Below are 21777 nucleotides of genomic sequence, written 5' to 3'. Positions count from 1 at the left end.
AGCGTATAAAATCTTATCCAAAAAAGCCAACGTTGGTCTTACGTACAAACGCAGCCCTACGATTTATAAGCTTCTGACAAATAACAAGGATAAATGCAGCAAAGCCAGACTTCCAGGGGTTTACTCTGTTCCGCTGGTGGACAATAGAGTTAAGCCAAGCAATAAATTAACCTACATAGGCTCAACCAACAGATTGCTTACCAAAAGGATAGCTGAGCATAGGTACGACGCGTGCAACAAAAAATTTAATTCCACCCTAGCCCAGTTCGCAAGTGAACCCAGTATAAAGGCCGAATGGAAAGATGCTAGAATTACCGTTCCTATACTTGACTCTAGTAAACTTAGAACAATCAAAGCCATAGAAATCTTTACTGAGTCCCTCAAAGGAAACTGTATTAACAGCAGGGACGCAGACTCGCTCTCCCCTGCCTGGCGGTCACTCCTCGATAACCCCCTTAATTAAATAGGCCGGTCCACCCTCTCCTTGTCCGTTTCGTTCTCTAGTGCATTTTCTAAATTTATCAGGTTTCTTTTTCCGCTTTTCACAATTCGCATATCTTCGACAATCGTTCACGCGGCTTGGCTAATCTTAAAGTATTTTCCAAGGTCAGTTTTGTTTAAACCTTCTTTGCTGTGACGTCTCTTGTTAGAGGAAACCCCTCATAAACAATGACGTCACGTAAACATTTGCTATCCGACTTTCCAACCGACCTCAGTGCACCTGAAGAAGGCCTTTCAAAACGGCCGAAAACGTTTGTGCTTATTAATTTGATTGCTAGAAACAGCGTGTGTAAGATTCTTTGTGCCTACGATTTTAAATTAGTTCTAGCTTTGTGTGCAGAGGTCAAGGAGTGGTATTGAAGTCAGTCTTTGGCCAATAATAAATAGTAAATTTTTAATAAATAATTAATGTAAATTTATTTCTATTGCTTAACATCATTTTTCATTTTTGCATGAATTTTGAGCTTCCATCTAGTTTCTGTTTACAAGTTAAAATATTTTCAAATTTACCTTTCTGAAAATGAAAATGATATTGCAGTGCTTTTTCAGTTGATTTTAAAACTGTTTGGCTACTTAATCTGGTAAATTTATAAGAATCTTTATTTTAATATATTAATTTACCAGCCAAGCAGTTAATAAAATCACCTGGAAAAAACATTGCAAAATCATTTTTATTCAACAGTTTCTGTTTTTAATCCAAATGCAAATTAGATATCAATGGAACAGATGATAAACTCTAAATTACATGCTAAAATATAGATAAATTTGTGACTAATTTACATTCAGATATTTTTATTGTATGTTTTTTAGATGTCATCTATATTTTACAGGTAGGAGTTCTTAAATATATGATGAATATATTATGAAATTTTGTTACAATTAAAAAAATATTAAAAGAATAATTCAAAATTATCATCATCTATTTATTATTATTAATATTAAACACACATTATTTTTATATTGAAATATATATAAAAATGAAAAAACTTTTTTTTTATATGTTTATTGAAAAAATAGTTTGTGTGTGTGTGTGTATATTGTTTAGAAATATATACATCTTTATTTATTAAATTTCAAATTGGTTTTAATGAATCATCTATGAAAAAACAAAACTTTTATTTATTAGGAAAGGTTTTTCCAAAATTGCGACGTAGAGGTAGAGGCTCTCTTCGAAAACATTCAAAAGCTAATGGTCAAAAAGCAGATGAGGATGATGATGAAGCTGGTGATTATGTATTTAGAATTTTGACATCTCTTAAACCTGAATCAATATGTAAGTAAACAAATATGTTGTTTATTTATAGAAACAGTTTTATCATAAAAGAAATAATAATTTTAGTAAAGATCAGTAGGGCATTTCTAGATTCCTAGAGATGCCTCTACTAATAGTAACCTTTAATTTGATTGTTTCTAGAGAAAATGCAATCAGATAAAAATATAAAATATTTAAAAAATTCCAAATCAAGCTTATCTTGAATTATTTTGTACTGCAGATTTAAAAATATTTAATCAAAAAGAAATCTGTAATTCATTAATAATTTTAAATTTTAATTTAAAACACAACTCAATGAAGCAAATAATAATATATCACTAGAATTTTTGGTGGTTCCCAAGAATGAATGATAGAAACACAGATATACCAAACTGGGATATGTATAAAGTTGTTAAGAATCAATTAAATAGGTTTTTACTCTGAACAGTAACATATTACAATTTTTCTTAATATATAATTGAAATTGTTGTATAAATATAATGATGAAATTTTAATTACATCTGATGTGAGAAGAGAAAAGATCACAAATCACATTTGGAATGTTTCCATTCTAGACTTAAGTTTCATGATCCAAATTTTGACTGATCCTGCTTATTGGTTTTAATGAATTTAAATGTTAATGTTAATGGTATGGTATGATATGTTAATGCATGAATATATGAATTCATTTTTAGGATGATTAAAACATGACTAATTGTCAATGCTGAATAAATGTTCTAGTGATATGTTATTCTTTGATATTCAAAAATTAGTGTTATTGAACATTGTTAATTGTTTGAAGTTATAGATTACTTAAATAAAGAATATTCAACAACAATCATGAACCAATAATATATTTCAGCAGCTGAATCAGCAATAACATATTTCTGATAATTGTTTATAATGAATATTCTCACTTAACCTTCAGCTCAAGAAATGATGGATCCATTAACAACAAGAGGTACTTCAGCATGGAATTCAGTAGCCAGTGGAAAATATCCACCTTCAATTAAACAGTTGTCATCTTCGTCGTCATCATCCACATCAAGTTCAAAATCATTTCCGGAAGGAAATGGTCTGTCATTAGATAGAACTAAGAGATTTATTCAAAAACAAGATAATGTAGCTACTGAGTGAGTATCTCAATTTTATTTTAGATTAGAAATGCTTTCAAAATTAATTTTAAAAGTTTAAGTTTTAGAGTTTCAGTTCTGTTCTTTTTTTTCCAATTGAAACTCTATTATTGTCCAAATTTTGGCATTCTTCAAACTTTATTTGGAGCAAACTGTTGGATTACTATCAACTCAGAGTTTGGGTCACAACTGAAGGAAAATGAAATGACACCCATACTTGGCACCATATTAAATAAATAAATAAATGCTATTTTCGGGAACCAAATTGTTTTTAATCAGAAATGTTTTTGTTTTTTTATAAGAACATTTCAGCAGAAACTCTTCTTTCAAATTGCAAAGGAACAAATATGTTTCTGATTAAAAACTTTTTGTTTGGTTCCTGAAAATAGCATTTATTTATTTATGAAATGACACCCTGGATTTTCGTGTCTTTGATTGATTTTCTTATTGTTTGTTTGATGATCGATTAAACGTAAAACTTAAAAGGATTGTAAAACAAACAAATTTAATCATTTATCATATTAGCTTCTTGTACTTTTTTCTTTATGTTTTTTTATAGCTACATATTTGGCTTTTAGTTTAGGACTTATCATACCATGGTGTGGTAAGTCCTAAACTAATAGCCAAATATATAGCTGTAAAAGAAAAAGGAAATAAATTTTAAATTATTGAGAGACAATTGCAGTATCAGATGAATAATAAAACAGTTAATTGACAATATAAGAATAAAGAAAAGTGCTAATATGTTATCAAATAGTTGGTAATATCACCATTACTTTAGTAATTCATAATGTTAATGTCAGTCTAGGTAAATTTAATAATGAAGGATTTTATTATTTCAGTACATGACACACATACACTCGTTGACAAAAAAACGCATCAAGGAGAAGGTGTCGGAATTCAATGTAACTTTATTAATGTAAATGCAATGATGATGATGATAACTAATAAGTGATTACAATATTATAGTAAAGGGACAATTTCTTGTGGAATAATGAACAGTTTAAAGGAATCTTTAGTACTTTATAAGCTCTTCTCTTGCTTGCATAATTATAGTGATATGGTAGAGCATATACTATCTTACAACAGATTTTCTCACAGATGTTGCAACTGCTGCTCCAGATCCCTCACACACAGATTCTAAAGTCGGTGTTCCATCTGGTCCTGCAAATGTTTGATGAATGAAAAAGCTGGAAACCAGGTAGGCCAAGTAAGTGTGACTGCATGATGGAGACATACCTTAGAAATTCAAGATGTGTGTAGCTAAGCATAATCTTGCTGGAAAATGGCTACTTGCTGCCCTGCTACAATAGTCAACACATCAAGATGCAAGATTTCCTGAATGTATTTCTATGCTCTCTGTCATTTATACTCATTACTAAGGTTGACTGACTCGGGTGAAATCAGTCAGGCAATTTCATACAGTTTCATATAAGACTGACTGGGAATTTATTCTTATGCAAAAGATGTTCTTGCTGAAACCTTTCATCTGCTCTGTGACATACAAATTGTCTAACATTGTCTCCATACGTCTGCTTTCATCTGAAAAAATAACTTTATCCCAACCATTAATAGTCCACTTTTGGTAACACCTTACCATTCCAAAAGTTTTTCATATGTTGTTTCATTATGAATGGTTTTGTTTTGGCTTTACAAAACTTCATTTCATTTAATCAGTTTTGAACTGTACAATTGCAAACACAGACATGGTGAACTTTCCACTTAGCATTTAATTCTTTTTATGTAGTTTTTTAATGTTGTAGGCAGACACATCTTAAGGCATGATCTAGATCAGCGGTCTGCAACCTTTCTGACCTCACAGACCACTATCATGAATATTTTTAAATGATACAAAATCTATAGAATAATGATCATACAAGTTCAATTTTACTACCTTAATATGAAATGTGCTTGTTTAATTATAACAAATTAATGCAAGCCTAAAGTTCATTGATGCTTGTTTGAAATAAGTATGGATTCTTAGTGCTTTTCCATGAAGAACAACAATCATACTCACAATATTGTTTATTGTTCATTATTTATTGATAAGTTACTTCGTATTTTGTTTTAGATTCGAATAAAAAATTCCCAATGAGTGAAAAAAGCAACAAAGCATTTTGCATTTCTTTCATAATACTTTGTGTAACCTTCAGTTGATCAATGTCCAAATTTCTCCATGGACCGCTGGTTGCTGACTGCTGATCTAGATTCATGCTTGTTGCTCCTGGTCAGCCATTTCTCTTCAATTTTTTTACACTTTCAGATTTCTTGTATTTGTTCTATCTGTAGTTTGCTGTTGAAACAGCACAACTGAGCTTATGGAAAACTATTGCATTTTCCCTTCCAGAATAAAAGATTTGGAAAATCCTTTGTGTTCTTTAACAGGACCACTTTAAAGCAATGGAACAATAATGGAAATAGATGTACGTAATACTTTTGGATGATTAATTTGCATGAACTAATATTTTTATTACTACAGAGTGCTTTAACACATTTTTTTCAACTATGTTCAAAAACTTCTTTCAGACTAGGATTGGACAAGATTCTTTTTACATTCCAAATTATTTTTCCAGTTTGATATTTTTCATAATAAAAGCTCTTATCATTAGAAATAATCTCTAGAATTTTCATTATTCTAGGATTATTTGTTAACAAATAAAATTCCTGCAATCAATAATCTTCACATAGCTGTTTCAAAACTTTTTACAGGGATTCTATATATCTGAATTAGAAACTTATGTTTTATAATTCAAGTTTATTGAAATTTTTAGTAAAAACTTAAAAATTGTTTCTTTTTGTTTTTAGCCAGTCAATTCAGATTTTGTGTGACACAATGAAGAGGCAGATTATTTCCAGGGCATTTTATGGATGTAAGTAATTAATAAATTTTTAGTTTTCAGTGTAAATTTAATTTCTGAAGAATTTTGCATAAATAAATTAAGCCATTTTCCAAATAAAAAATTTATCTGAAAGGCTGAGTGCAACAGTTCTCTAACTCCAGGGTGGTAAACCTATGGCATGTGTGCCCATAGTGGCACATAAGAAGAAATCATCTGGCATATAATGTATAATATGATTTTGACTTACCATCTATCTTTTTCAATCATCCTTTTTGTTTATCATCTGATCATCCTTTTTTCGATCAACTTTTTTACATTTATTCTATTTATATAAATATTCTAAAGCATATTTGTTTAATTTTTTTAAATGTTGTTATTCGAAGTGTAAAATTTTGGCACGCATAAACATCTTTAAAGGTAAGTATGTTTATTATATGATATGTGGGCTCAAAAAGGTTTGCCATTCGTCTGACTCTCTCTGTCGAAATTGAGTGTCATACATTCATTTATTAAATATACTGTCTCTAAATAGAAAGAAAGATTACTAGGGTTTTGTAAGTATTAATGAAAACAAAAGTATAACACTGAAATATGAAAGACTAGCATATACCATCTTTACAATACAATATCAACTTTTAAAAACAGGGTTAGACCGTTATTGCACTCAACTGTTCATTTGTTAAACTGTTGAAATTATAATTATGTTAAATAAAAGAATTAAACTAACAGAAACTCTGCCTCTCTAAACTTATATACAATTAATCTGGAAATAGTATTGTATGTGTGTAATATTGTACCCTAGTTACTTTACAATATCAGTTTTGCAGAAAAACTTTTTTCAGTCTTCATGCAATTTTATCAATATAGTATTGCCTAAGTTGGATTGACTTGGAGATATATATTCAGAGAGATTGAAAGTTTTATGATTGGCATAAACATCAAACCATCTGTGATAACCAGAGGGTAGAGAGTTGAACTTTAAACCCCTGTTTAATGGCGACGGGATGCGAATCCCATTCACGGGGTCTACAGATGGCATGAATTTTGATGAGTGGTGGGTTAGCGAGGTCATTGATAAGGTGGTGGCAACACACAAGTGACTACAACCATTTAATTAACAGAACAAATTTAATATAAACAAAAAGGGAGGTTACAACAAGACAAACTTACATAAATAATAAGCATTAGCTTCCATTTGGTTGATAAAGAACAGAGACAGATAGATATAACAATAGGGAACTACTGGCACGGCTACGTCTATCTTAAAATCTAAGACTACCAAGAGAGAGAGTTTACATAAACTTTCCAAGTAATACCTCTAATTGCACTTGTTCGACAACAAAGTTCCAGACGGCTCCGAGGCAGCAGAGATGAGGCCAAAGTGGAGGTTTCGTAGTAGAGATTTCTTTCAATGATTGCCCCCCCCATGATCGGGTATGATCCCTTTTTATATGCATCCTGTGTGAGAATGATCTCAGGTGATTTTGATTTAATGCGTTCTAAGTTTGAGTTGGGTCTGGCTTTGGCTGATCTTGCACATCAAAGACTACAGAGAATACATATTAAAAGACATAGACATCACATGCAGAACATGTGACACACTACTTAAAAGTAGAAACAACACACAAACTACTGAGCCTGAACATATTTCTAATCAAAACAAGGTAAAATTATTGGAGAAAAGACCATATTGTTTCTGTACAGAAACTATGCAACATGTATTAGTTACAGTAAAATTCTAAAATGTGTTACACTTTGGTAGCAATAATTCTTCTACAATCTTTATAAATACAGAAATCATTAAATATCTGTTTGGTTTATACTTGCATATTATACTACTAAATTACAATTTTATTATATATAAATTAATTTTCTGACAGTTTATAAAGCTTTAGTGATATGGGAGGCACATAATTGATGATCCAGGATATACAGTTCAGTTAGAATGTAACCTTACAAAACAAGCCTTCCTTGCACCTTGAATTGTCATCATAAGGAACAGTGCATCTTGTAACTCCAGCAGTATATTTAATAAATTGTAACATTTTTGACCTAATATTATAGGCCTTCCTCAGCGAAGTACATCATTTAAAGTGAAACAAACATAAGCATATTGAATTCCATGGAAATAATTTAAAATTAAAAAGTATTCTAAAAAGAACACACTCACAGAAAACATTTACAATACATTTACAATAGTTAATAATTACAAATAAAAATTAATATAAACAAAATCAATTATTAACAGACCAAGTCCAGTTTTATCCTTATGATTGATACAAAATAGAAAATTTTAAAGCCAACCAAAAACTAACATTTCTAAGAACCTAACTATTAGGTTTTTAGAAATGTACTTGGTCCTTTAATAATTATTTTTGTTGGGCTGCAATTGCAATATATATAATATAATGTTATTTGACTTCATTACAGATTTATTTAAGATTTTTAATTAAATTGTAAATAAGTAAAATTGAAATTTTTTTCTAAACAAATTTTTGGTTTTATAATACATTAGTTAAACAAATTGATTTTTAAAAATATTTAAAAATTTTTTAGGGTTGGCTCACTGCCGTCATCTTTGTACGGTACGTACGCATTTATCCGGATTAGTCAATTCTGTGATAATTTCACCTGATGAACCTTGTGATGCCACAATCGGTTTAACAGCTGAAATTTGGAATGCTATGAACTGCAATAAAGATATGGACATAATGGAGATGTATAGGCTAACTTATTTTGGAGGTGTTGAACACAAAATTAGAAAAGAGGTATTACTTTGCTATTTATTAGTACATTTTAAAAATAAATGTATTTTTTGGTGGAAATGAGGATTAACTCTCTAGCTAGCATTGATGTGTGTACATACTATAATGTACATTATATTCAAGCTCGAAAGCATTTATTCTTTTACATAGAATTCAACATATCAATTTCTGCCTATCAATCTTTATTCAGCTTTTTAATTATTGTTTAACACACTTTTTTTATTTCAGGCAAGATGATTTTGTAGAAAACAATTGAATAGCATTATATATTTTCATTATTTACAGTTTATTGTTTAATCTTTATTTCGTGCTCTAAAATGTTACTATTTATAACATAATAATGACATCTAGATTACAAGAAACCATTGAAACATAATAAATTTTTATCTTGCAGGAAATTTAAATAAATTTAGATAGAAACATTTTTAAAATTGTAGTATTATCTGTTTAAATTGGAATCTACTTATTTCCATGTCTAATTAAATATAATGTAAATAGATAATATATTCTGTAATGTAATTGGAAATATATTATACTGTGAATAAATATAGAGAACTAATGAAATTCTTTTATTTTGAGTCTGTTAACATGAACATTTTTTTATAACTATGATAAAGTAGAATGAGTAGTATGTAACATATTGAAAAAATGAGTGAACTAACTAATTTTATAATATATTTAATAATTTAATAGAAAAATGTACCTTTGCTAAAAGTAATTTTTGTGTTTTATGTTCAGTAGATAGCACAAAAAAATTTAATTTTTAGAATTTATCTTTCAGGTATGGCCTTATCTTCTAGGCCATTATGAATTTGGAAGTTCACAAGAAGAAAGAGAACAGCATGACAAAAGTATACAGAGCTCGTATGAAAGTATCATGTCTGAATGGCTTGCAGTGGAAGCCATTGTCAAACAAAGAAATAAAGAAATTATGGCTGCCAATCTTGCAAAGCTATCTTCAGAGAGTACAAATAGTGAAATTCCTTTAGTTGGTAAGGAAATACAAAATATTTCCTAATTGAATTTCATTCTTATGAAATAGAAAATTTTGCTATAATTTAGATATTTGTAAAAAACATTCTTATAAATTAGAAAAAATTAGTTATTTTACTAATTTTTTTTTCTCTACAAATTTCTTTAAATTTGGTATTACAACATACCAAAACTTACGAGTACACTACTTATTTAAGGCAGTTGAAAAATATATACAGTGGGTGATCGGTTAATGAACAGTTCTGATTGTTAACAAATCAGACAACAAACACTTTCGCAAAAGATTTTTATGTTCAGACGACGAACACTTTACAGAACAAACACAAAAAGAAGTGACATAAAATAATGATTACCAATTGGGTTTTTTCTTGTCTCCAGGTAACAATTCAAAACCTTTCAAAGCACGAGACTTCAACATTGATGCTCAACCTGATACCAATCAGATAGTGTTCCTCCAAACTTTAAAAACTCTCCATTGTAATTCCAGCTTTTTGTTTACCTTTCTGACAAATAATTTTTTATAGTCTTTGCGAGACTGTCTGGTGCTTGTTAAGCTTTGCATCAGTTTTTCTTTTCTAAAGATGGGAGTTTAATAGCCAAGGCAGAGAGTGGGCAGATGTCGACTAATGTTTCTAGGCAGTATGGCCTGAACAGGTCTACAGTAGGCACAATCTTAGCTAAGAAAGATATAATCAAGAAGACTCAAGGAGTGACGAAAATCACATCTGAGAAACACCCATGAAAAAAATGGAGAGATTGCTTTTAATTTAGATTAGAGAGAGGAAAATGAAAAGACATATAACTAGTATAACTATCATTCAAGAGAAAGTAGAGAAATTTTTGAAGAACTGAAGAAACAAACTCCACATTCGTCACATGAGGAGATAGAATTCAAGACTACCACTGATTGGTTTGCAAAGTTTAGGAGGAGATCTGGCATTAAATATGTGGTGTGGTAATTCATGGTGAGTCTGCTATTGCAAATAAAGAAGAAGCTGAGAAGCTCTGTCTCAAATTTGAAGAATTCATTAAAAACGAAGGATATAGTTCACAACAAATTTTCAATTGTGATGAAACTAGTTTATTTTGGAAGCACATGTCAAACCATACCTACATCACGAAAGACGAAAAAATATTCCTGAGCATAAACTCATGAAAGGATGAAATTGTGATAACTGCTAGAGATCTCGAATTGGAGGTGAATGAAGATGATATTGAAGAGCTCATAATGAAACCTGAAACTGATCTGACAACAGAACTCTAAGAACTCTTAAATGAAGAACACCAAGAAACTCGGCGAGATGTGTTTTCTTCTGAAAAAAGAAAGAGGATCAATGCCGACATCCGCTATTAAAGATCTTTTGAAGAAGTGGTAGGATGTCAGAACAACAGTCTTAGAATGGCATCCAAACCAGGTTGAGACTTGGGAATTTCTACAATTACAATACTATTAATTACTTCTGAAAAATCCTGAAGAAGAGAGAAAAGCAATTGACATTGGACAAATTCTTTAACCCCCCCACAAATGGAAAAACAATATGACTGATAAAAAATGCAAGAGTGTGTATATATGTATTTTTATTATTACATATAAATAAATGTAGTAAGAAAGTATGTAATTATTTATTTATTTTTTGGGATCTTCAGAATGAATTCATCAAATACCCATAAAAATCTATGGTAAATCGATAATTGGTTAACAAACAATTCGGATAGCGAACAAAGTCTTAGAATGGATTATGTTCATTAACCGATCACCCACTGTGTGTGGTATACTGAGTTTAATGGAATTTACAAGTCAGAGAACTCTAATTGCATTGGCTGAAAAAACCTTCAAGAAAACCAAAAACATTTCTGAGAAATAAGTAATTTTCACTTGCAGTACACTGCGTACTTAAAGCAGTACACTTATAAGTTTTAATTTTTTATAATTGATAATGTTTCTTTTTCTGACTATTGCTTGATTTTAGTTATTAATTTCCTTGAAAGTCAAAAAAAAAAAATTTCTTTAAGAAATGCATATTTTTATTCATACATAAATATTATAAATTGATTGATAGGTCCAAAAGACACAAGTCTTAGTAATGATGTATTTGAAGATTTAAACAGTGAAGAGTCATTTGATCAGTCCGACGATATTCCTCAAGCAGTGACTGATGACAAAGATCAACAGCTTCCGGTCAGTGTGTTGATTAGTTGTAATATAAAATATTAATTATATGTTTTGTTTTAATTATAAAATCATCATTATTTTAACTAAAAATAACAACAATAAGGCAAATAGACAAAAACTATCATTTATTTGACTACTTGCTGCTAAGAAGCAGTTTTAGGTTTCTGTGTTATTTTTATAAAACTTTAGCGCTGGTGTCCTGATATAGACAGGCATCACATTGAATTGCTGCAGAGTTCCACATTTTTTGACAGAAAAATTTCATTAATACTCTAAGATAGAGACAGGATAATGGAACCTTGTGTTAGATTTTTCAGTAATGCCACTGATCCAGAGTTTTTATTCAAGGACAATAGTATTTCCATGAATAAAAACTCAGTTTCATAAAATAACGTAAAAACATAGTTTGGAGGTCATGCCAACACACTTGAGAGAAACAAATAAATCGACACAAAACAACATTAAAGAACTTTTAATTCTTTTGCTAGTGCTTTTGACAATAGTCTAGCTTCTACATAGGGGCTACCAACAGAATACTGTTGTATCAATTAACTGAGCACCAGCATTCCATGCTGGTGGGAAGGTGTGACACTGAATTATCCGAGATGGTCTTACAGCATAGCCATACCCCACTTCGGGACTGCTCTGTATTACTTACGAGTTGTGGTGAAAGGAGCGTAGTGTTCATTTGGGAGTCTCTCTTCACCACATTATTGGCTCCATGCAACTCCCCCACCCTCAAGTTGCCTGACATTTGCAGGCCTCGGAGTCGCTCACTTTTCTCACTTGTACTCACTTTTCTGAAGTATCCTCACTTTTCTCACTTTTCAGGTCATTTTCTCACTTTTCTCACTTTTTTGGTCATTTTCACGTGCTTAATTAAGATGTGGGGCAAACCAAAAATAATTTTAAAGCCAAACGAATTGCCGAATTATCGGACTATCAGAATAGAATTTTTTAGAAGAAAATACGCGGCCCTGAGCAGACTCAAAATTGCAACTGCCCGCTCAGTGTCGTTAGGTTATAGAAAACAAAAATTTATTTAACGTATTTAAAAAAATCTTTTATGCACTTAAAAAATCCCTCTCATTACAAATTCAGAAGCCAGTGTTGAGTAAAGTTATGTACTCATGCCATATTTTCATTATTCGCCAAAATCTACCTTATCCGAATTGCATTTCCTTCTACAGAGTTTAAAAATAAGTATTCTAAGCATCCCTGCAGTTTTGGCTGTTTTCTAAGAAAATCACTAAAGTCCTTTTGCAGGGGAAAGCACATTACGCAGAGGGATTAATCTCTCAAGCTGACAACACTGCTGCCGCTTTTAAATTCAAAATATATAATTATTAAAATTAACACGAGATAGTAGCGTAACCTCCTACCACTAAAAAAGATTTCGTTTCTGACCATTTAGTTATCCTGGTTATAGCCCAATAATTTGGCAGATTATTTGGTTTTAATTAACAATCGGGTTATGGAGTTGTCGTTTACAAAAATATTTTTTTACTTGATTTATCTTTAAATAATTTCATAAACTTGAGTTTAATAAAATTACTTTAATGATTTCATAGCATATTGTTAACGTTAAATCACATCTACATCTTCCCATAAATGTATGTTTAAATTGACTACAAGTATAATTATTCCATATAGTAAGTGTTATTTTCATAAAATGTGTGATTACTTTGCTTGTGAAATATCCATTTTTTAATCTTCTCTTATGCCGATTATAATTGTGCATTAATTGAGAGACTAAAAAAGTAAACGAAAATGTAAATTCATATTTACATATAAAATTTACCAAATAAATTAAAATATTCGAAGTGTTGTAAAAAGTACAACACGTAATTGCTTGTGAGAAAGATTTTCACAGGCTTCCCAAAGGTTAACAACTTTGCAACGATGTTGGTTTTTATTCATCTGCAGGAAAAAGTTTTTTGTTATTTATGAAATCATTAATAAAATATTATTTTACTTATATTATTTGGAGTATATTTATTTCAGATTTATTATTTTATTTGGAAATCAATATTTACACATCTCGAAGCATTAAAAAATAAACAGTTTCTGATAATGATAAATATCCGAGAATAGCCAAATTAGTGAAATCAGCATCGAAAATCCCGTTCCCATGAATGAGAGGATCAATTTTATGCCGGGCACTTTCTCCTGATAGAGCATCAGTGTTGGAAAGAATGCTTAATTCACTTTTGATTGTTAAGGAGGGACTGAACATGTATGACCAAAGCCCACACCTTGTACCTATTGCAAAGGACGACTGAAATTAGCTTCCTCGGTGCATAGAAATTATCAAGAACGATTGGAAAATGAAAAGAAGTTAAAAGAATAAGAGAAACGGAAAAAAGAGCACAGAAATGTTTTGAAGAACAACAAAAGAAAGCTGTTCGTAACATGAAGATTATGGAACGGCAACTGAGTTTAAACCAGAAAAATGTAGAAGAAAATGAAATACATGCGACAGTCTAAGTTTTGTTAGAAGCAGCAAACAAAAAAACTGGAGAAGGCTATTAACAGCAAGAACATGAATGAAGTACAAGCAGCACGTGTGATGCTTATTAGTGTTAAGTGTTCAAAAGCAAGAGGAAGCGAAATAGAAGGAAGTTGATAACATGCAGAATAATCTTAATAAAAGAACATCATCTTTCATGACTGATTATTTACAGAAGCAAAAGACTTTTCAAGTATTCATGGTTTACTGGAAATACAGAAGCCACTGGTTATCGGGAAACAGAAAAAAAAAAAACGCGATATAACCGAGTAATAAAAATTCTGGGCTTTTACTAAACAGATTATACATGCTATGGAATCTCTGTTCTTTCATCAGCAAGTGTTTCTGATATAAAATAAGCTTAGTTTTTCAATCCTGAATTTTATTCGTAGGTTATATCGAATTAATTGACGTTTACGTAAACATCGAAACCATGAACGCCCATTTAGCATTGTTTCTTTAACAATGACATTGAAAGACAAATACTGTCGATATAAAAACAAAACATCAATTGCGATTTTATTATACAGTACTATATAAATCGCTTATTAGAAATTCGTGTAGTTTATATTTTTCAATAAAAATTATAAATGCTGTAATTGAAAATTTAAAAAAAATGAATATTGAATATATAATAGAACATCAAAACTTATAAAATTACAGAGTAAAAATTCTCTAAAAAGCAAAATGAAGTTACTACTGTATAAAAATTTTAGAAGTTTTCCTTCAGAATTAGAGATCTTTTCCTTACACGTTATGCCGTGAATTCGAAATTTCACACCTTTATGTGAATTGACGCAATACCGTTAATTCACATAAATGTATGAAATTTCGAATTCACAGAAACTTGTAAATGAGGAGACTGTACTTAAAACTAATAAATAAACAACTTTTATATCAAAAGGAAACAAATGACAATCGATCTATCCACCTGTTCTGCATATTTAGCTCTTTCTCGTATTTCGTTGCAAATAGAAATTCAGTGGTAATTGGTAATTTAAAATTAATTGACTCAAATGCTTTTAAAATTTAGGGGACCAAAAAAACGCGATATAACGAGTGGCTACTATATTACAGTATATACAGAAATTTTTAAAATGTGTTTAACCATAACAGAATAAAAAGAAATAACAATTTTTACTGCTGTTTTGCTGAGTTTTCCTTCTGTGTTTTCACTTTGTTTTGTCACTATTGCACTCACTTTTTATTCACTTTTTCTGTATTTCAACTCACTTTTCTCACTTTTTCAAAGGGGAAATAGCACTCCTAGGCCTGCATTTGGGTCAATTTGTACAAGTGTATAAATAAAAGTTACCGACCATTTCCACTTTCCCTATATCTTTCTATGTGGTCATCTCCACATTTCTAAGTGCATGCATGTAGTTACTACATGATTTTTAAAATTTTATGTTTAAAGTTTTGTATTCTATTCGATTAATGTTGTTCCAATTCTGTACTTTAAATGTTTTGTTCTGAAAAAGCATTCGAATCGAGTTCTTGCCTGATGATGATGTTTATAGGAATGTCAAAAGTGTTAGCAAAGGAACTAGGAATTAAAAGCTTTTTAATGCCGTTTTGTGTCGATTTATTTGTTTCCCTCAAAAAAAAACTTTGTTTCATTTGCTCAAAATGAAAATCATGTTTTGTTATTCTAGTTAAATATATACACTTTATAGTTTAAATTTGGGTAATTGGTGAGTTATTTATCTTTTAAATTTATAACTCAATTTTATGTACAGTAGACTCTTGATTATCTAGGATTGCATCAACCTGGAAGCAGATTAACCAGCATGCCAAAATTGTCTGTGGTTGAGTTGTTAAATTATTGCAAATCACTGTGACTCATCTATTTTACAGGTTGTTGGCCAGAAGAAAAGGAAGAGAAATAATATATTTTGCTGGAGTGTTTAGTTTATTTTGAATAGCTGTGAGGTAGTTATATGCATTTTCTTCATGTTCTTTGAAAATTTACCCTTTCTGTTTATTGGTTACAGGATTTAAGCAGTACCAGATTATCTGGAATGACATTTCTCTTATTTGTCCTTGCTAATTTAAATTTTAATATATTTTAATTAGAAATATAAAGATTAGTAAACTATTTGAGCTGCAATTTTCAAATTGCAGACCTATACATTTCCAATATCATTCATCTGTCTGTCCTTCATTAATCTTGAGAATAGAGTTAGATAGATGAAAATTGAGACTATATATGGAAAGCGTACGAACTAGAGGCACTGATTAACTATACGTGAACTTCTGGTCTAGACTGGAAGTTACGTGATTTTAATTCAGAATTTTTCTCAAGAATGAAGTTAATGACTGGCATGACTTGATTGTTATCAGAAGTACAATGTACAGAGGTAACTAAAGTCCAGATTAGATATGAAAAACTTAGGGATCAGAGACTATGGTTAATCATACAAACTTCCAGTCTGGACTTGAAATCGTGTAATTTTTTTAAAATTAAAAGCTAATTAAAAATTGCAACCCATCATTGTGATGTCACAATAAATAGTTGCTTATTATAATGTATTATGCAAATAATCTTTTTTTACAATTTCCTATATTTTTAATATTGAAAATTATTATACATTTATTTACATTGTATTCTTATGCAGTATTTTATCTTGTATTCTCTGTACTTTGTCATGAGTTTTCAATAAATAAAATTTGATTGATAGAAGAAATATATATATTCTTTAAATTTATCAGAAAAACTTTGAAATTTCAAATTAATTGCACAGAAATCGTCATCTTTTTATTTTTTGTTGGTATTTCTAAACTGATGTCATAGAAGTGCCATAAAATTTTAAAAATTTATTAAAAAGTGCTAATTTTTTTCTGCTTTTAAAATACTATTTATATATTTTTTATATTAAAAATGGAGATCTTCAATGTCATTGTTTCTTTATATGTTAAGAGCATCTTTGATGCAACTTTGGCTCATTGGTGTGTCACTAACTTACAAAGGTTAAGAATCATTGTATTATATATATATTTATTTTTAATTATGTTTTGTTTTTGTACATAGGAAATTGAAGTGAAAACTGAAATTTCTTCTCTTATCTTACCAGCTGAATCTGAATCTTTATCTGATGAAAGTAAGAAAAGTGTGAAAGCTTAAATTTTTAATTTTACTCATTTTTAAATGTTTCTATATAAAATATAAGTTACACTATATTTAAACTTACAGTAATGTAATTATATTTTATCAAAAACAATAAGTTAACATATACATTAGCTAGATAACTAAAATTTCCTTGTTTTTAGTTTTTAATGTATAGTTAAACTAATCTAAAATAAATTTTGTATTAGTCTTATAATTAATAATATGTTAACATTCTAAATGTTTTTTTGACAGTTTAATTTTAAAATTGTGTTATTTTTCTTCATTCCCTTCACTTTGGGATATGAAATTAATATAATTTTTAGTTTACTTTAGAAAATAATAATCATCAGGTCTCTCTGTAACATAACATAGTTTATCAGAATTTTGTCTAACTTTTGAGTTAAATACACAGTATTCACAGTATAAATTTAACATCAATTGTTGATTTATCATCACTTTGTTGTACCTTTTAAAGAAACATCCAACAATTTTTAGCCATAATATATTGAATATTAGTGACAAGACACTTGAGTGCAAAAAATTGCAAGAAAGGATGTATGCAGGCGAATATTTATTCTTTTTTCAGTTACAAGGTTGGTACATTGGAGTTTCAAAGCAGAAATCTTTTAAAATTGATTTTCATAGAAGTAAAAAATATAATAGATGAAAGTAAGAGATCTCTAGGTGTTTGGTGCATGGGAGCTGGACTTTCTGCTTTTTTCCCAAAGTATGATTTGTGATTTAATTTTACGTTGAATGTCAAAACAAGCAGACTAGGGTTTTATCATCATTTGCTATTGCCACTTTAATAAAAAAAATATCACCATGTCTGGAGCTGGAGACAAGAACTTTTTAATAAATATGATTTTGGGTTCCCATAAAAAAAAAAGAAGCTCTAACTAGCTTTGGTTCCAAGCCTGGTTTTCAATTTTATTTATTTAGTTAATTTTAATTTTTAAAGTATTTAATCTATAATGCTATCTAATAATTGAATTTAATTAAATAATGAGATTTTCATAAAATAATTTACATATAAATTTTATAGTTATAATTGAAGATCAAAATGTATTAATTGATCCCATGGATTATGTTGATGAAAATGTTCTCGACACATCCATGAAAGAGGACATAGACAATTTGAATGTTGAAACAGGAATGGATGAATTGTCAGTTGGTGATCTTTGTGATGACAACAAGTTATCGGCAGAATCTCATTCCAGTTGTATTTCACCAGTATCTTCCAGTGGAGGAGTTTATTCAGTGAGTCTGATTACTATTAATATTTATAAGCTTTAAATAACATAAAAAGATATTTTTGTATAAGTTAAAGTTCTCAATTAAAAGATAACTTTATAATACATACAGATAATATTAAGAAATTAGACCAAAATGAAATGGATGATAGAGGGGATTATATGAATTGGAGGTTGTCACAACTCCTTTATAAGATAGACTCCTAAAATTTCTTTGATGCCCTAGATGTTTACTGTTCTTCATGGCATGGTGCCATATGGCAAAACTTACTATCATTGTCATGTGCCTTGTTTTGTGATGTAGAAATTTTAAAAATGTAAACTGATGCATCTCAAAAAAGTGAAAACTGGAATTACAACAAAGAATGTTTGTTAGTTATTTATTTATTTTTTTTTTATTGATATCCTCTGTTAATTGCATGTCAAATTTTAAGTACAATTAATAATTAAAAAGTGTAACAATTAAAATTGGGCAAAATATGTTAATGTCTGGACTGTGCTATATGAACAATTGCTACACTCCTTTTGCCATAAAACTGTACAAGGCTTACAAGCCCTGCAGATTATTTAACATAGAGAAAGTTTTCATAATTATGTTTAGAACAGTGAATTAACAGCATTCCATACATAGCTTTAACAAATGTTTAACAATAATGTCATGTATTTCTGTATTGCATTAATATTTATGCATCACAGGCAGCAACCACTACCAAAAGTTTAGGATCCTATATCTCATAAGGAGGGCTGTGGCAGCCTTCAGTTCGTAGGACCAAAATTGTTTGCATTGACCCAACTGGTCAATGCAAACAATTTTGTTGGTCTAGGCAGTTATTAAGTACTAATACAGAATCAACAGCAATCAACAAATTATCACAAAATTTTGTTATTCTTATAATAGTAAAATAATTAGAAATTTATCTTTTTTTAACTTGGATAATTAGTAAAAATCAACTTATTTTTATAATTGATTTGCATAGCTGCAAATGGTATACATTGACTGTTCTCCACCAGAATGCAGTAAGAGACTGAGCAATAAATTGCCAATTGTGCTACTGTTTCTATAAATTCAACATTAAAATTTTTATGCTATAACTTCTCTACTACACTATTTATCTTTGACTGACAATATTCTTGCAATAAATATTATTTATTTTTAAATATACAACAGAGCATCGGTTATCCGAAACAATTCGGGACTGGGGTTGTTCGGATAAATGATTGTATGAAAAAATATATTAACCTATCCCAGGTTGAAAGTCGTTCAAATCCTGGCGTGCCCTTAAGTACCCTCTCATGGTCGCACCAGTGCAGCCAGCTAAGACACTCATGCCAACAAAAATAATATTGTAGTAGCCCAAGACACAGCCAAATATTGCCATGCCACAGCACTAGTGGAATTTTAAATTTGTCAACTGGAACACTTTCGGTTAAGCAATGTTTCCATTGATCAATATTGGGATAATTGATGCTCTACTGTACTCTGCATTTATGAAACAAATCAGGACATTTCAAACAGTTTAAAAATCATGACAACATATCAAAAAGCTGGATTGTCCCACTTAATTTGGATGTCTGGTCACTTTACACCTTGCTACTAAATGGTAGTGGTTTCTATTTCTTCACTTTGCAGAATGCTGTGATATGAGATCTTATTTATCAATCATCCCTCATATTTTATGTAAGAATACTTCTAACATAAGTCAGTTACATTGCTTTTATAATGAAATATATCAATATATGTCTGTGCACAATGTCTTTAGTAATCTCTATTGCTGTAAGATTATCAATTATTATTACTTCACTACAACTTTACCAATATGCAGTGATTCTTATGACAAAGAGTTTTTCTCATTTCAGTATTAATTGCTTTGAATTGCTTTTATTCATTAGTAAAAATTCTGGAATTATGAGTGAGATTCTTACAGCTTACATAATTAACAATTAACAGTTAATTTTTGGAAGATTGGTAAATTATTTAAAAAATATAAAGATAAACCTTAATGTTAATATAATTTTAACTGATGAATTATTTTTAAAACAAATTTAATTAATTAATTACCTGAATTTGGCCTAAAGGGAGGCAATTGTATCATTTTATTATACAAGTAGTTAAGGTAACAAAATGTTTTAGGATATATGATTGTATTTTGATATAATTGTTTAGTAAAATGTTAACCAATTTTTATATTTTTAAATTAGAATTAAACTATATTTATCATTTTTGTAGTTTATTTACTATATTTTCAGAAGTGAATTATTTAAACTATTCAAAATTGCAAAATAGTTATGTTAATGAATCAGAAAATACAAATAATTATATTTTCTGATATATATTTGTGCAACATTTACAGGATAGTCCAAAAGTCAGTTAATCAAGATAGTGTATACAGGCCAGAGTTGCCAGATTTCAAATTAGGTCTCCTGAACAAAAATGAAAAAAAATTGTGACAATTTTTCTCAAGAAAATTTTTTCACAATTAATGATTTTGACATATTATTTTTAATTTCTAAACTACATTTTGGCCATTTAGAAATGTATCTAATAAAAAAAACAATAAAAATAATTGAATTACATTTTTATTTATACTATTTATCCTAAAAATTATTTAATATTTATCACTTGATTTCACTTCATTAAGAATGCTAAACCTTGATTTTTAAAGATTTGGAATTCCGAACAATTTATTCCAAAATTCTGTTTTAGCTCGGCTCCCAAATTTTTAGAATCAACCTATTTCTATCTTTATGTCACACACTTGTCATTTGACTAAAAATCACACCAGACAGCACTGACATTGTTGTAAGCGTCTACATAAATAAGGCAATCATCTAAAAATCCCCAAGTGACTTGGGGATTCTCTGACATCTAATGCATCCCATGACCATTAGCATGCAACTCACTCGCCAATGTTTAAAATTCATACATATTAGGAAAGAAATACATTTCATGACAGCATCTGTCACTTTTTATGACATTATTTTATTATTTTACAGTCAAAATCTGTTAATTTTTTTACCTGTGGGACAAATCAACAAATCACTCTTGTGCAGGATAGTCCCAAACATTATGGGACGTCTGGGATCCTGATACAGGTGATCCTCTACTTTTGTACCTAATTGGTACCTGAAATGTGTATGAAAGTAGGGCAATGTAAAAAAAACATCAAAATGGGTTTTCAAAATATTTATTTTGTATTGATTAGTATCTGTTGTTTTCTTTATGAATTTGTCAAGAGATATTGAATTGTA

At 29.6% G+C, this 21777-nt stretch overlaps 2 protein-coding genes across 4 annotated transcripts in view; both read left to right on the top strand.

Moving 5' to 3' along the window:
* Positions 1–21777, top strand: part of LOC136983509 (small G protein signaling modulator 1-like) — an 82341-nt gene that overhangs the window by 51178 nt on the left and 9386 nt on the right. For all 3 annotated transcript variants that reach the window (XM_067280266.1, XM_067280265.1, XM_067280264.1), the window contains 8 exons: positions 1628–1774; positions 2682–2886; positions 5692–5756; positions 8283–8494; positions 9273–9483; positions 11545–11663; positions 17198–17267; positions 18321–18535. In XM_067280266.1, coding sequence (XP_067136367.1) covers positions 1628–1774; positions 2682–2886; positions 5692–5756; positions 8283–8494; positions 9273–9483; positions 11545–11663; positions 17198–17267; positions 18321–18535 — 1244 coding nt within the window. The remainder of the gene's footprint in view (positions 1–1627; positions 1775–2681; positions 2887–5691; positions 5757–8282; positions 8495–9272; positions 9484–11544; positions 11664–17197; positions 17268–18320; positions 18536–21777) is intronic.
* LOC136983516 (uncharacterized) overlaps positions 3375–21777 on the top strand; it is a 345314-nt gene continuing 326911 nt past the window's right edge. The window contains exon 1 of the mRNA XM_067280275.1: positions 3375–3382. The gene's annotated coding sequence lies outside the window, so the exon portion shown is untranslated. The remainder of the gene's footprint in view (positions 3383–21777) is intronic.

The sequence above is a fragment of the Centruroides vittatus genome, unplaced genomic scaffold (genome assembly GCF_030686945.1).
Source record: "Centruroides vittatus isolate TY-2023 unplaced genomic scaffold, ASM3068694v2 contig_882, whole genome shotgun sequence".
NCBI lineage: Eukaryota > Metazoa > Arthropoda > Arachnida > Scorpiones > Buthidae > Centruroides > Centruroides vittatus.
This window is presented reverse-complemented; position numbering and strand designations above follow the sequence as displayed.